Below are 17520 nucleotides of genomic sequence, written 5' to 3' on the forward strand. Positions count from 1 at the left end.
TGTTTACATGTGACCATGATATTGTATCACTTGTACAAAACAAGTTCAAATGTGCAACAGTTTTTTATGCCCTTGATCAAAGATCCCATAGGTATAGTTTTTGTCCTGTCAGTCTGTTTGTCTGTCTGTCTTTTGTCAACTTTAACCTAGCCCATAATTATTGTGCTGTCAAGGGTAAGGCTTTAATATTTGACATGAGTGTTCATTATGACAAGACCTTTCTATTGGTACAGAAATTTTTGATCAAGTGACCTTAACTGTGACCTTTGACCTTTGCTACCCTTAAAACATCTTACAAGTGTTTACTACTTTAGCCTACGTCCCACTCGAGAATTGTGTTACCATCGGAGGTAGAGTATTTCACAAACACATCTTGTTTTTTCAGTATCACATTAAAGAAGTACTTGTTTTTTTTTCATTCATCAATAGATCCATTGTGAAACCTAAATATACACAACAGACAGTTGCATGTTTCCACATTTCCAGGAAAATATATAATATGTACTTTTATAGGGGAGACATACATCATGTATCAACAAGGAATTATTTCATCAATTTATTCATTAAAGCAGTGGCCCTGGAACTTTTTGAAGCATCATTATGATATGTGTTTACATGTATGACTATCCCCATTCTCTGTAGGGGCTCTTTCTCCTATATCTGTCCACTGTATCCATAGGAGGTGCTCTGTCTACTACATTCTGTATAGGTTATCTGTCCACTGTCAGCTAGAGGTGCTTTGTCTACTAGATCCTTAACAGGTGCTATGTCCAAAAACAGCATCCACTGCATCCTATATATGTGCCCTGTCCACTAAATCTTCTATAGGTGCTCTGTTGAGTACGTTTTCTATATGTGCTCTGTCCACAGAATCCTGTCTAGGTGCTTTTCCACAGAATCCTCAATAGGTGCTTTTTCCACTGAATCCTCAATAGGTGCTTTTTCCACTGAATCTTCTAAAGCTTCACTGTCTACTGCATCTGCTAGTAGATGCTCTGTCCCAAACATCCTCTATTGATGTTCTGTCCACTGCATCCTCTGCAGGCGCTTTGTCCATTGTACCCAATAAAAGTGCTCTTTCTCTGTCCCCAAAAGGTGCTTTGCTTTTTGCATCCATTGGAGATACAACGTCCACCAATTACTGTGTTCTATTCCACTGCTTTATCTACATGTGCTCTTTCCAATATACTCTAGATCACTAAGTTTTCTCGACACCTTATTTTCACGAGATAGTCATTGACCCTTGATTAGCGAGACAAAATTTTCGAGAATTGTGGGTATTGCTCAATATATTCTTAAGGAATACTATTATACGTGAGAATTAAATTTTCGCGAGCACACTGTCTCGCATAATTACGCGAAAATAAAGTTCTCGCAAATAAAAAGTGATTTACAGTATCCTCTACAGGTGCTCTATGTTGCATTCTTTGGAGGAGCTCTGTCCAAACTGCATCCTTTGAAGGTGGTCTCTTTTGAACTCTTTGGAGAAACGTTATTTCAACAATATACCTGGAGATGCTTCTTGTTCACTACATCTTCTCAAAGTATTCTTTCTTCTGAATGCCTGTAGATATTTCAGCTTCTTGGGGTTGCTGTCCACTCAGATTCTATGCTGTCGTATACATGTAGTATGTGAAGATGCCTGGATCAAAATTGCCTCTAAAGTTCAGAGCACCACCTGGAATAATTTTTTTTAGTACAATACATGTACTCTACTTTGCTCTTTGAAACATTTGCCTTTAGTTGATTCTGAAGCAGAAACAATAAACAATTTAAAAGCATTTAAAAACTGATATATGTGAACATAATTAATATGAAGAATGTTTGTGAATTTTAGATGTTTATGAAATTGTTTACTGATTATGATTTAGTACTTCTTTTATTCTATTTTTTCCATGTATGAAACATTGTCATTTGTGTCTGAACAGCAAAAGTTTAAGAGAGAAAAACTGAGTCTGACATTCTATTATTTTTTATTATTTTATGAGTCATGAAGTGCAAAATTACTCATTTGCATTTGAACTTCATTTTGAAAAGACCTCTTTCAGAACAGCTTGGGAAAAAGTATCACATGTACTAGGTACTCTGCTAAATGTTTCATAAGAATGAAACTTCAGTTCCTTTAGAATGGTACTTTCTTTACATCATATGTTGTTTGTGAAGTCCTAACAAGCTTTTATATTAAGTGTGGGTTATAGAACAGACAAATTATTCACAGACAATGCTTGAGAAGTCCACTCTGTCCCTTTTTGCCTGAGCTCTGTAACCTTATCCTGTCTAGGTTGCCGGTGACCAGCTCTGCATTTATATGCTGTTGGTCTGTGTAATAAAGCAGGAGAGAACTGGGCACTCTTTATTCTTTTATACCTGTGTCCCTTTTAACCTTGCTATGTAATTTTTTTTTTACCTTTATAAGATTCCCTTAAAGTTAAGAAAAAGTGAATGCCCTTGAGAATGATGCTTGAAGGGCAAGCAGATCGTTTTTATTTCATAATCTTCACTTATTATTAATCTTCCTATGATATCCCTGTTCTTAATTGCTTTATTTAACACACGCGTAAGTTGTATTAAATTTTTGTTTAAAATGTATGCTTAAATTCTAGTGCACTCGTTATTTTGTTTTGAAGTGTACTTTGCAATGCTCTTTACGATTGTAAAATGAAAGCTGTACTTTAACTCCTCGTTATTCTATCATAAAATTACACACATACTAGTATTAGAAATTCAGGCTGAGGTTATGATAGGGAGACATTTAAATTTCTAAATTCTCTATTTGTTTACTTTGATGCTAATAAGGTCAGCGCATTCTTTCCCATATCTTTATCTCAGTTAGACTTGAACAAATATTTTTATTTTTACAACCGGTTGTTTGAACCATGAAATAAATGACCACATGTGTTATAGACTTATAGTAAAGAACCCCAGCTTTAAACAGAATCAGATGCCTATATATAAGCTTAACAATTTCCAGTTGGTATCTAACATTAGAGAAAATAATTGAACTCTAACTTTCATAAAAAAAATAATTTAAATCTCAAAACCTGTTGCTTGTTGCATCAATTAACAAACACAATCATTTTATTCTGTCATTTTTCATAACTTAGTCTTTATGATAAGGTTGCTGAGTTTAGGACTACAAAAAAGTTGTTATTAAACTTGTGTTATTGATATCAATTATAGTGTTTTATTAATTTTTAATGAGGAGGACTTATAAAATCATATAATTTGCTCCGACATTCGAGTACATGACACCAATTTTAGACTGCGGGGTAGGTTAACATTTGTCATGTGAAGTCAGTTGTATACATGTCTGGGATTACATCTATGATGTAGACTAATGCTCTTGTACTGATTGTGATAAAAGAAGTCATGAGAATCATTGAACTATTTTTAGATGATGGTGGATGTTTTACCCACAGAAGTTGCGGATTTGAGCTCGCTGCGATCGTGTCCGGAGTCCGACTCAGACAGTGATGACTTTCTCGATGGAATCTCTCTTATGTCCAGTGAAGATATCGATGTGTCAAGCATGGACAGAATTGTAAGTTGATATTGTCCTGCTTTCAATTTTTTTTTTACTTCCATAGTATTTTAATAACTGAGGCCTTAATTTAATTGACATTTCCTGAGTGAAAGATGCCATTCTTCTCTGATACTGAAAAAACTAACTTGCAAACTTTTTAAAAATATTAATTAAAATTTTAGATGGAAGCAAAAATTTTAGAAATTGTGTCTGTTTACATTGTCTAAAATGCATGAGTGAACATTAGAATTCCTTCAACAAAGGGAGACAAGAAAACATTAATTGATGTAACCATCAATTGTCGCCCGGGAAATGAATAAAGTAAACAATGGAAATGAGTCTTGATCATCAAACCGCTTCGATATGTGTGAAAAGGCATGCGTCTAATTGATTGAGACGATAGTCGCAAATATTTTGAAAACTTGTAGTTGGATAAAAATCAATCAAAACGATATCATTTTAAACTTGATCAATTCCTCAAGTAAATGTTGGCTGCATAACATATAAATTGAAGTTAGACACACGCATCACCTATATTTAAAAATGTATTAATTTTCAATTTCAGAATATAAAACACGAACTGTGCAGAGTACGTTTTTATCCGAGAAGTAAAATTCGATGTTCTAAAAAAAGGGACCTGTCGTTTTTTCGATAGTAAATGATAAGCAACTTTATATATGAAAAATGTATATATTTTTACAGATTCACTTTTATAGGGTTGTAAATATATTATGTATCTCGTAATTTATAAATGGAAAGAACATTCTGATTAACAATCTTTTCAATGTTTAGAAAACCTTTGATTCTAAATAACTACTCCCACCCCAATCCCCATACACAATACTTAAACTTATATGTATAGAGCAGCCCGGTCCTCCGGGCTGCAATAACTTAGGTATGTGAATAGCAAGACGTATTAGCATTGAAGGATAGATAACTTAGATATGATCTACACAAGACAAAATAGTATTGAGATATATATTCTCATTTTGAAGAAAGCTTAAATTAATCCCAAAGTGAAAAATCATTTAAGAACATTTAAGCAGTGTTATAAGTTTCAGAATATTTAAATTTTTTTTTAATCACAGAAGTTTGTAAAAATTTTACACTTCTAATACATTGTACAACATGTCTGGTTAATATTTGCTACATGTAGTAGGGAACTGCAGTATGTGTTCTTACATTTTTAATATTTTTAGTTGTCATTTACAAGGTTAACATGATTATAATGGGTTAAACTAAGATGCAAACAGAAGAATATAACCTAGCTCTTCTTTGAAACTGTCAAGAAAAGCCTTCTAATATAGGTTTGTGTGTATTATATAAATTGATTGATTGTATGCTGTTTTAATGTCCCTCTCGAGAATTTTTCACTCATATGGAGACACCATCACTTGCTGGTGGAGAGCTGCGAATTTTGTCCTATGCTCGACACTCAGAACCATTGAGCAGGTAGGGGTCTTTTTCATGCCAGCACCTACTGCTACACGGGACCTCAGTTTATATACAGTCTCATCCAAAGGACCAGTCTCCATGATCCACATAGGGATTCAAACCCAAGACAGTGTACTATAACATGATAGAGTTTTTACATGCATTTTTTATCAGAACTTTAGGACAGCATTATGTGGTTAAATGAAATTTATGATTTAACTTTATATAATTTTCAACTACTGGCCTTTGCAATGATAAATCAACATCAATTATTGTTCAATTATGCCTCCCTTAAATAACTCAAATACATTTGATATGTGTAAAATGTAAGATCCACTTCCTGTTGTAGGGACCTGTCCCCCAGTGACTTTAATACCTTTGATTTCTTCTATAACCTGTAATTTTCTGGTATAGGACCTGGGTGGCTAATAATGGACTTTTATACCAATAATTTACTATTGTAGGACACAGGTCGCTTAGTGAGTCAAACCTGTATTTTCTATTGTAGGATCTGGATCCCTCAGGATTATAATACTTGTGATTAGCATCAAGTCTCTTAGTGACTGTTAGAGCATTTTTCTGTAGCTGGACCTCACTTTTATACCTGAGGCTTGTTCAGCAGAGCGAACATTGGCGAGCGCTCGCCAGAATTACTGTTGGAGGTATAAGGAATTTTGGGGAGCACATGCGAATGTTCGCTCTGCTGAACAGGCCTCTGTTTTGTAGGAATCAGGGGCTCGTAACATAAAGCTTGCTAAGTTTTTGACTTAGTAGGGTCTTAAGTACGTTTTAGGCATAATCTTAGGACCTGTCTAAGTACTACTTAAGTATGTCTTAAACCGTAACATAAAGCAAACTTAGCGAGGTCTTAGCTAAGTTAAATTTTTTTAAAAAATATTTCATATGAATCGATCTACGGTTTTTGATTTTATTTAGATATATTGCTAAAAGTGATTAAGTTAGGGTTTTAATTAATTACATATTAAAGTTGACGTCCTTAGCTATCGGTTTAAGTATGTTAGATTAGATTTCGTATTAAAATAATAATTATGTTATAAATTATTCGGAATGTTTGAAATCAAATACCGCACGGTCAGAAACAAGCAATTTGTGGTTAATTGTAAATGTTCGACAATTGTTTTATCACCTGAGATGTTTTCAGTGTACCTTTTGTAACTCTTGTTTTGACAAATGTTCACTTACCCTGTTATAATCGCAGACAAGAAAAGATAATCGGCCGCCTTTCTACTTGAAATTGAAACTCTAAAAAGTCTAATACATTTTGAATCCCCCATGTACATGTATCAGGCCATGCATGTCAGAAGCAAAAACTGTGGAAGTTTTATGATATACTCATTTGCAATTTAATCAAGGATACAAAAAAATCAGGATTTTTTTCTATGTCTCCACTTATCAGCAATTCTCTCTCACTAATAGACTATTTGCAGAGGTACCTCCAAAATTTAAACTTTGTATTTACATGTACGCTGCGTTGGAAGTGATACTGTAATCACTGACCCCCCCCCCCCCCCCCACAACGAAAACATAAAATTCTTAAATCAGCGTCAAATAGAGATAATTATTTTCTTTAATGCATAATATGAATAGAGTAATGTTTTAACATCGAAAGTCAACAGTAAATAAGTCTAAATACATGTACAAGAAAGTTAAGATATACTTAAGTCACCTCTACCGGTCGCCTAAGTTTTGCTAAGATTGCCAAATCTTAGTACGCTTCTAGTTACGGTCTTAAGTTTTAGACTGTACTTAAGTCCTACTTAAGCACGATCTTAGACTTAAGTAGTCTTTATGTTATGACCCCCAGGTCCTTCAGTGATTGTGATACTTGTGATTAGTACAATTTAGTCTAGCTCTCTGTGACTATTAAACCTTCAATTTTCTGTTGAAGGACCTGAATCCTATAGTGATTGTGATACCTGTAATTTTTTGTTGTAGGACCCCGGTCCCTCAGTGATTGTATCATTGATACCTGTAATTTTTTTGTTGTAGGACCCGGGTCCCTCAGTGATTGTATCATTGATACCTGTATTTTTTTGTTGTAGGATCCGGGTCCCTCAGTGATTGTATCATTTTGATACCTGTAATTTTTTGTTGTAGGACCCGGGTCCCTCAGTGATTGTATCATTGATACCTGTAATTTTTTGTTGTAGGACCCCGGTCCCTCAGTGATTGTATCATTGATACCTGTAATTTTTTTGTTGTAGGACCCGGGTCCCTCAGTGATTGTATCATTGATACCTGTATTTTTTTGTTGTAGGATCCGGGTCCCTCAGTGATTGTATCATTTTGATACCTGTAATTTTTTGTTGTAGGACCACGGTCTCTCAGTGATTGTGTTACTTGCTATTAGTACTGGCCCCTCAGTGATTGTTCTACCTGTAATTTTCTGTTGTAGTGTGACTTTTATACCTGTGATTTTTAATTGCAGGACCCGGGTCCCTCGGTGATTGTGATACCGGAGCCTGGAATCCTGTCTGACCTGATCAGTGAGAGACTTCACGCTCTGGCTGACGACTACAGTGAGGAACCCTCTCTGGATCAATGTGCCAAATTCTACCAGGAGTACAGGGATGATGTCGTGGCTAATGAACGTCTTCTCTCTGACTCTTCTGACAGCATGGACACCGATGAGGAAGAGTATGTCCAGCGAAGGAAACTCAAGAAACGTGTCCGATGGAAATCTAATCTTTCAGGTGGGTCCAGTGTATAGCACATGAAATATTTTATATCTTAAGTTTAGCATTCAGAAAAATAAAACATGCAAGCTTGGTTTTAGTGAATGTCAATGAATTTCAAACTGAAATAACTATATGCTAAAAACAAAAACTCGCTGTCTGCACCCGTTTATAAGGATTCTCTCATGATTTCAGTCTCCGTCATCTAGCATTACAACACTACATAAATTATGTCAAGAGTGTGGATTGTTTCCTTTGAATATAATCTAAATACGGCTTAAAAGGAAACCACTTATTGTTGCTGCTTTTCAAGTTAGTAGCCACTTGAGAAACTACTTCTGAATCCAGTCAAAGTGAAGTAAGAAAGATAACTCTTACAAAACCTTAACTAGATTACCGAAGAAATCGTCAATAATCAGGTTCTTGAAGTGCCATAAAAATTTTTAAGGAACCATGTATAAATATTAGGAGAAAGTTGTTAATATTGAGCATCATTGCGTCCGATTTTAAGGGAAATCAGGGAATTTCAAAAAAAAAAAAATCTGCAGAAGCCTTACGGACTACTTGAGTGAATTTCGGTAGCAAAATTATTTATTTTAAACAGTATTTATTAAATAATAAGATACTGAGATTCTGCTTGTTTATATTTAAAGATTGTTCAGTGTTTGAAAATGTGAATGGATGAACATCATGTAACTAGAACTCTTTCTTGGAAGCCGGAAATGTGTATTGTAATCAGTGTACCGAGCGCACCTGGTAGCGGTGGGAAAAAAATCACTCCGCGCCCAACGTGTTCCAACAAAAACACAAACACAAATAACTAATTTCCATTATTTCTTACGAAGTTGTGATTCTTTATATTTTTAATGTAGCAAATTATTCATAACATACACCCATTTTGAAAAATATGTTCGAGAATTAAAAGAATGAGACGAAATCCGAAGGATTATTTTCTTCTCCAAGTTTATTTCCGGCATGTTCACCTTCATGCGCGGATAGAATTGGTACCCTATCAAAAAATGGCAGCAAGTTCAACTACAAAGAGCAACCTTGATCTTTTGATCCTAGCAGGTAAACTATTGAACTGAGATTGGAGATAAATAACTGTCAAAATCTCATAACAAACTTTTATGCCGTTTCATTCATTCAATGAAACTTTTTATTGCTAGAAGTTCTTGTTACCTACGCAACCAGGAAGTGGAGATAAAGTTACTCGCTTCCGGGGTATATTAAAAGTAAATTATAATCTTCAAGACTTTTTAACGGAATTATCGTCACTGATTACGTATGTCAATAATTTTGACAGACATGAGAGAGGTCTATACTTATCAGTGTCTGTCATCAGGTGTTGTACTTTTAAATATTTGTTCTGCAACGTGTTGAAACAACACACGTGGTTATCAAAGACATAAATATAAGTATGTTCAACGTTAATTTTGAACACCTAATATAAAAAAAATACATATCAATACGTGGAACTAATATCGTATGTAAACAAATAAAAAATTAATGAAAGGAATATCAAAATATATGCACACTTTTTTGTTTTGATTTCCAACCCTAGGGCCATATTGAATATTGTTGATGTTTTTAATGTGTGTTAAAGAAATAAGATTGTTAGTTTCTAAAAATAAATGAAGTCAAAGTAGTATGCTGTATTACAACCACAAAATGTCTTTTGTTTCTGTTGCCTCCTCCCCTCCTCTGTCATTTAAATCCTGCCCCACCCCCTCTCTTGTAGAGCTTCGGATAAGATTGTGACTCAGTTTCACTTTTCTGCAATTTGAAACTGCTATTCTGTGAAAAAATTCCTGCTTTTCCGTGGTACTAATTTTTAGCTTTTCTGCGAATTTTTTTTCACTCCCCCTCCGTTAGCTAGGTAAAACCTGTTGTCCCATGCTTACTACTGGAAAGTGGAAGTGGGATTTTAAGCAGTCAGTAGGATCTCATTACTGAGGTGGTTGTGAGTATTGTTCGACGATTTTTACCATGGCAATTTCTTTAGCATCAGTTGTAATCGTGGCTTTGCAGATTTTACTAATGCTGCATCGGTATGACACATTCCCATTCTTTAAAACATTCACTTTTCTGTATGTAAATCCATTTGTTCCTCCATTTCGTATCTGAATAGACAATTTTCATATTGTTTTAAATATCTAAAACCTATCAATAACGAGAGTGAAGTGCGAGAATCATTTAATTTTACCGCCATGTTGGTAAGTACTCTCCACCAAGTAGAATACTAATGGGAAATACAGGTAAATATCAGCAGCTAGCTGATTGATGATAATTGCAAAGTAGGACCCTGTAAAATTGTGGAATGGAAGTATCAAAAAATGAAATAACACATAACATAGTAAAAACCAGTCACTGAAAAGCAGTATAGAGAAGTTATGGAAAAGCAAAAAGGTTCCAAAAATAAATTTGCAAAAAAGCAAGTCAGCAGTTTGTGGATTAATATTGATATAGAGATAAATGTGTATAATTATTATTTGTGTTTTTCTCAGAACCAGAATGAGTAATATGAATTTTCCGAAGTTGATTGCATAATGAAGGATCTCAGTGCTGAGTTTTACCACCTGTTGTCAATGTTCTTTAAAATACATGCTTCTTTAGCCTTTAACATTTTATTTATCACCCATACCTCTCAAAAACAAAGAAATATATCTTTAAAAAAAACAGGGATTTTTCTGCAGGCAGAAATTTTTGTGATTTGATTTCTGGAAAGTAGCAAATTTATTTCCTGACTTTTTAGATCTGCTGTTGTAAATACTACAATGTATTATTTACAGGAAAGTAACACTATATTCTAAGGAATTTGCTAAAAACTGCCATGTTTATGTTAGATTGAGTTCATTTATTTTTTAAAGACATTGACTGACTGTGCATTAGAACTGCAGATGCTATTTTATTCAACTATCTTTAAGTTGTGCTTAAATAATCTATATTGAAAACATTTTCGTTAATCAAAATGTAGGTTGACTTGAAAAGTACTCTATACTTATCAAAGACTGCATGTTTAGAATATCTTGAATTAATATTGAAGGATTATTTGTGCTTGTAATTATACCCACGCAACTTATGTGAGGTATAATGTTTTTGACCCGTCCGTCAGTCAGTGTGTCAGTCCTGTTTTTTTTATCAGCACAACTCCTCATAAACCGCTGCACACATTTCATCAAACTTTGCAAATATTTAGGACACAATATGTAGATGTGCATATTACCAGGAAATTTTTATTTCAGAAATCTTTTCTTTTTCCGGGAATTTCCACACTTTTCAACTTAGATTTTTTGGCTATATCTTGATTATATAGAGATGAACAGTTTGTCAGCGCAACTCCTCATAAACGTAAAACCGCTGCACACAATTTCGTCAAACTTTGCAGATATTTATAGGACACAATGTGTAGATGTGCATATTACCAGGAAATTCCGATTCCTTCATTTTTTCTGGGAATTTCCGCACTTTTCAACTTAGATTTTTGGCTATATCTTGAATATAGAGATGAATAGTTTGTCAGCGCAACTCCTCATAAACTGCTTCACACAATTTCGTCAAACTTTGCAGACATTTAGGACACAATGTGTAGATGAGCATATTACCAGGAAATTCTGATTCCTTTATTTTTTCTAGGAATTTCAGCACTTCGACTTTTGAGGGAGCGTGGGGTATGTGGGCTTGCTCACATTTTCTTTCATTTTTACTGATATGTCTAATCTGCAAAATTCCACAAAAATTGGACAACTGAAAAAAAAACCTGGTATAATATGCTAGTAGAGTGATGGTGGTCAAGTTTATATTGTAGCACATCTCTGGTATACAATTTCTAATAAGAAAGCATTTTTTCTTATGTTTTAGAAAGCAGTATAAGGTGATGGCAAATTGATTCAAACTTTTAATTTTAATTTCCTTGCCTGGAAACTATTGGGTATTCCAGTCTGTGTTCATTTTGTATGTATATTTGTTTTCACTTTAGGAAAACAAATTATATTCTTTGGAATGTCTTGATTTTAAAATTATACATCTCAACCAATGATGAAAAAAAAAGCTTAATTAATCAAATCAGAAATTGATCACTAGAGACCCAAATAAATTATAGAACATGTTTTTTGTGATTGCATCAGTCAGGCCGCAGCATTTGAAGGTCTTCATCAGTAGTGAGTATTGATCCAGGGGCTTTCTGTCAGTGCTCTACTGATTCTATTGATCAAAGAAGAGGAATTTTACTTCCTTGTAGTGAGATCTGACTTCTCATTGGTCAGTCCATGGCTGCTGATGTCCAATCGTCTTTCAGCATCATCCAGGGTGTTTCAGTATGTTCTTATGTTGTTTAGGTAGCTGGTTGTTTTGGAACATTATGGATGTCAGTAATTTTTACAGATACGTTTAGGTGAGTGCATTGAAGATTTGTAATATGTGGATCAAGTTTTAGCTTTTTTCCCATAAAATTGATTGAAAATGTGTTCATTTTCTCAAAGATATGGTTGTAAATTTAAGTGTATTATATGTTTTTATGATCAAGAAGAATGGGATAAAAATATATATAAATTTTGCTTGAAGCTAACAAACAGTTGCATATGCTGTATATTCATATAAGAACATGTCAAGACAATAGAAAGCTAGGTAACTTTTACAGAGGTTATCTGATACTAAAATGAAGAGGTACAACTATTGGTACCCTCAGCAACATCCTGATGTCGTTATCTGTTGTTCCTCTGATTTTATCCTTACTTGTAAGTGGACTGTGTACAGCTTTAATGCATCCAGCTTCAAATGTTCAGTTGAATGTCAATACCAGTTGGGTATGTTGAAGAAAGTTGGAATAAGTATAAATTGGGGGAAAACTCGGTTATAAATATTTTTCTTTGATCAAATTGGGATTATGTTGCACATAGAATTTTTATGCTGGTTTTTCAATACTGGGTATCATATCTCTAATGTTGCAATCATGCAGTTACATTGTATCAAATTTGCATTATCTATAAAACTGCAGTCCATATGATATTTGTTGACCATTATTTCAATGGTATTTACTATATTTTTAAAAGGTATTCTAAACAGTAATTTTAATCTTTTATTTTAAAAGTTGTCGAGAGGGGATATTGCATCACTAATGATGATGGTTGGGGATTGGGTTGGTGGTGAATACATGCAAACTTGTGGGCAAGATCGAACCTAGGATCAAACTCTGCATACTAACATAGGTCAAACCCTGTGATTTTCAAGGTTATTTGTAAAATATTTCTAAGAAGATTCCACAATTCTAAAACTTTACTTGCAATTAATAATCTAAGCTATTGGAGGAATGAGATAACAATTTAATGTGATTGTGTTTTAACTATACAGTATTGTGACCTTTGAATAATCAAAATTAGGAAATATTTCTCTGAGCATCCCTCTATCAGTTAAACATGAATTTGAAGACTGAAAAAGCAATATGACCATTGCTACTCATTTTGTTTCAACTGCCAGTGATCCCCAAATAACTTGTGAAAAAAATATCTTTAACTCTGGTTATTCAGCCAACATCATTAAGTCACTAGATTAATTTGAATAAATCACCCCCCTCCCCAAACAGGGATTTTAAAGGAATGAATTTTTAATTGCAGTGGTGAAATGTAAAAGTTAATTAAAGTTCCCATTTATTTTTTAAATCAGTGAAAAATTATTTCTCTATCGATGTTGAAGGTTATGTCACCACAATCAGATTTGGAATACATGCACTTTCATGTAATAATTATTTGATAATCCTTTCATTGGATTCAATGAGATTAATCATTATTTTCCATGTGATAATTTTTATATTGACCTTTTATAATAAAGTAATTGGAATTAAATGTTACTTCCTTCAAAGACTTGTAAATGTCTGCCAATAATACAGGTAAACTTTGGTATCTCAATATTAGATATGTCAACTACTTTGGATATGTCGATGCCTGTCGTCAGTTCCAGCAGCATTTACTTCATAATTGATTTGCAAAAACTATGATATGTGGACCTTGATAATGTCAACTACCCCATTTATCTTGACATATATTACCTGCCAAGAGCAAAATTTACCTGGTACCGGAATGTATATAGACCTTAACTGATTGCCAGAAGGTCACTCGTTATGAAGGGACACTACTTTATAAATCTCACATTGTAAGAAATTTATACTTTCTACAGTACAGCCTGGCTTAATTTTACAGATTTTATAAATGAATCCCAATCACTCTTGAATTTCAAGGAGGCATAAACTGATTAACAACCACAGATTAATAAATCTACATGATTCTGGGTAAATGTTAAAGTCTTATATTGTATCATTACTTTAATTAAAAAAAGACAACTAAATGACAAAAAAAGAAAACATTGAATTTCCCTAATATTCTGTTCAGAGAGAAACGCGAACATAATATATTGATTGAAAACATTTAGTAAATTGTTCAAGTTTTTTAGGGGTGGAATGATAGAGGGTTCAATCAGTTTGGTTCAGATTGATACAGTTCATTTTTTTTACCCCTATTTGATGAAGGGAGGCATATCTATTCTGCTGTCTGTTGGTCTGTATGTCTGTAGGTCTACCATTTCAGTTTCCATTCATTTTCTTTGCAGAGGTTGCACATACTAAGATGAAATTTGGTATACAGATTTATCATAAGAATATCAAGGTCAAGGTCTGTTTTGGATACAATAAAGCTATTTTTGACATCCAATTTGTGTTGGATTAATAGAATCCTAGGCAACAGAGTATATGATTCAGTAGAAGAAATTTTAGTGATTGACAGTATCCCAAATAAGTTATTGCACTCAATGCTAAAAATCTTGTCATACAAACACGGAATAAACTCTGAATATGGCCACGATTGATGCCAATCTTGCCCATTATTGAGGCAAGTTTCCATATAGCGCTACCATGAATTAAACTCTTTAAAGGTATTGCTCATGGACTGTTTCATAATTTTATTTTTTTAGAACACAACGTTTGGCTTGCAACAATGGGAAATATCCTATCAATTAAAGTTAGTATACTAGTCCATGAGCAGAAATAACCTTTCCTTGTTTTCTTAGACTCGTAACACTAGGAAATTTTTTTAATATCTTAAATTCAGAATACCAGGTGAAATTTCAAAAATATATGTTTGTAAAAAAAAATTTAAAGAAAAGATCATAAATAATAGAGGCATACTGGTATCTAGTCTATGTATACAAGTCAATTATGATTTCTTTGAACAATGTTGAAGATTATACTCAGAATTTCTCTATATTTATATCAATATGCTAGAACACATTTTAAACATTCAGAACATTATTTGATCAGCTGCTGTGAGAATCTGTACCCCCAAGAAAATCACCAAAACAATGGAGTTGTACTTCACTGTTTTGTGTGTGTGTAGTTTCAATATGTCATCAAAAAGTGTTAAGTTTGTTGTAAGAGTTATCTTTCTTCTCATGGTGTAAAGCAAGCCCCCCCCCCCAAAAAAAAATAAATAAATAAAAATGAATAAATGAAAAAAAGCAATGTGTGTTGAAATACATAAAAATGTTTTTTGAAACATGGTGAGGATTTCTGATACAGAAAGTGATTTGATTTTTTATTCTCTCAAAAATGACTGAAAGAGTATGTTGTTTAGGTAATGCGATTATTTGATGTCATGTTCGAAGCCTCTGACCAAAAACAGAAGTTATCTTTCTTTGCTCGTGAAGTTGTTGATTGCATTTATCCTTTTTGAGATGAGTTCATTCATGTGGTTTACCTAGGTGTAGGTGTGGTGCCATATTCAAGCATATGCTATGACCTACTTTTTTTTTCATGATAGTTTTTTGGTTGATCATCACTGCGCTTTGATCTACCTTAAACTCCACATCTTCTTTTGGTGTGCAGCCTATTAGTCTTAAAAAATCATTAATAATCTATGAAAAAGTCATGAAAGTGATACATAAAAACATGAAATATTTTAAATAATCTTACACTGTATATACTTTATATACCCATTTATAAGATATGAATTTATATTATTATTCATATTATAAGCTTACATTTTATTTAATCTTCATACAGTCATGAAGTACTTATTTTTCTAGGGAAAGAGTTATCTCTCTTTGACCTTAGTGTTATTGTTGAAAAGTTTAATATTCCATTTCAAAATCTGAATTTTATAGTGTTTAAATCTGAAAAAGTTTGCTAGGTATCAATAGAACATGCATTAGATATTTCCTAAAATGTAAAATTGTTAGGATTTGAACAAATAACTAAACTGAGGAATCTTAATCCTACATATTTAAAAAAAATATATGACTTTTAGACTTGTCGCCTATCAGATTGGTGCTATTGATATGACTTTGATCTGGAATCATAGATCTCCCTGTAAATTAGAAAATGGTGACTTAGTGTTTGGGAATACTCTTCTATTGTTGCAATGGGTAATCTATTTTGAAATTGAAAAAAGTAATTAAAATGCAAATATTTCGTTATATTTGAAATTGAGGTTAATGAGATAAATGGTCTGATTCATCAGCTCATTTAGAGCCAGGTTTCATCATTGTTGCCTATTTTTTTTACTCATGTCTCAGAAGAAAGATCAATACTGACACAGGATTCAGGTCTTTATGATTTTCCTTCTTCTAAAATTTCACTCTGATATATTTTTTCCTACAATTATAAGGTCAGCATTATCACTTTTTATGATGAAGTACGTAAACTCCTTGTCTGCTATACAGAGGTTTCCTTGACAACCTAGAATTAATGCTGACTTTTTGTCATTGTTTTCCCAACAGAGTCTTTGTGATTTTCAAGATCTTGTCATTGGGGTGTTGCTTAGCAACTGATTTCACTTAATTCTTACACATGATATTGAAAAAAGTTTAGTCTAGTCTAAAAAAAATCTTTAGGGATTCCATTCCCTGGATTTAAAAGTCTGGGGCTTCAACATTGCACAATAGTAGGCCTTCTATGAAGAAAGAAAGACCAAAAAAATCCATGGAATATTTGTAGACAGGTTTGCAGAATGCTGACTCTAATAGATATTTTATCACATTATTATCTTGTGTAATGAAAAAAAAAGATTTCAATCATTGGTTTGTATTTGTTTTAAAAATTGAAGACAAAAAAAAATGTCAAATTAAGATATATTGTTAAACCGAATAATTTAATTCTACCAAAAACTGAATTAGCAGTAGCTTTACAGAATTATAGACAAGATATTATTTCCAATGTGGTTTACAATAATAAAAAAAGGGCAGATAAAGCAGAAATTAGATTGGAGCACAATTAACTTGAACGATCATGATTGAAGAAGCTGATAGATTTCTACTACAGCACCTGAGTGACATAACATGATAAATAAAGAATCATAATAGAGAGTTATCAGTGATAATGCAAAATGTGATTAATGGTATTAAAAATGTTTACTGAGTAAAAAAAAATACAGATATATGACTTGAAGTACTTACTAATCATTTTATGGGTGGGGTGGGGGCGGGGGTTGCATTCAATGTAACGAATCATATTTACAAAAATCATGCATTTCATTGAATGCTTAGAAGAGCATAAAGAATTCCAGTTCACATATATGGATGACTTAGCTACAATTTAAAAAAAAAAAGAAAGCAAGAAAAGAAAATGAGAAGATGTTGAGAAGCTGATCAATAAAGACCAAGAGTTTAGCTGAAGTCTAAGGTGTGCTCATTATCCACTGCTAGACATGTTCTTTGTCGCTGGTTACCATAGAAGCAGCCTCCAGTGTCTTATTATTTACAGTGCTTATATAGCTCACCAGTTCTCTTTCTTTAGTGTAGTCAAAGTTCTAGTTCTTAAAACTCTAAGTCATTCACTAAGGTAGCTTTATATGCATTCAGTATGGAAGACAAACCCTCAGAGAG

The 17520-nt window shown here is 33.2% G+C and overlaps 1 protein-coding gene across 1 annotated transcript in view; it reads left to right on the forward strand.

Moving 5' to 3' along the window:
* LOC134242842 (ETS translocation variant 5-like) overlaps window positions 1–17520 on the forward strand; it is a 45128-nt gene that overhangs the window by 7776 nt on the left and 19832 nt on the right. Inside the window, exons 2-3 of the mRNA XM_062724989.1 lie at window positions 3395–3541; window positions 7407–7671. Of these exons, the coding sequence (XP_062580973.1) occupies window positions 3395–3541; window positions 7407–7671 (412 nt within the window). The remainder of the gene's footprint in view (window positions 1–3394; window positions 3542–7406; window positions 7672–17520) is intronic.

Source organism: Saccostrea cucullata, unplaced genomic scaffold, assembly GCF_032062105.1.
Source record: "Saccostrea cucullata isolate Sc308-1 unplaced genomic scaffold, CSIRO_AGI_Scuc_v1 ctg304, whole genome shotgun sequence".
NCBI lineage: Eukaryota > Metazoa > Mollusca > Bivalvia > Ostreida > Ostreidae > Saccostrea > Saccostrea cuccullata.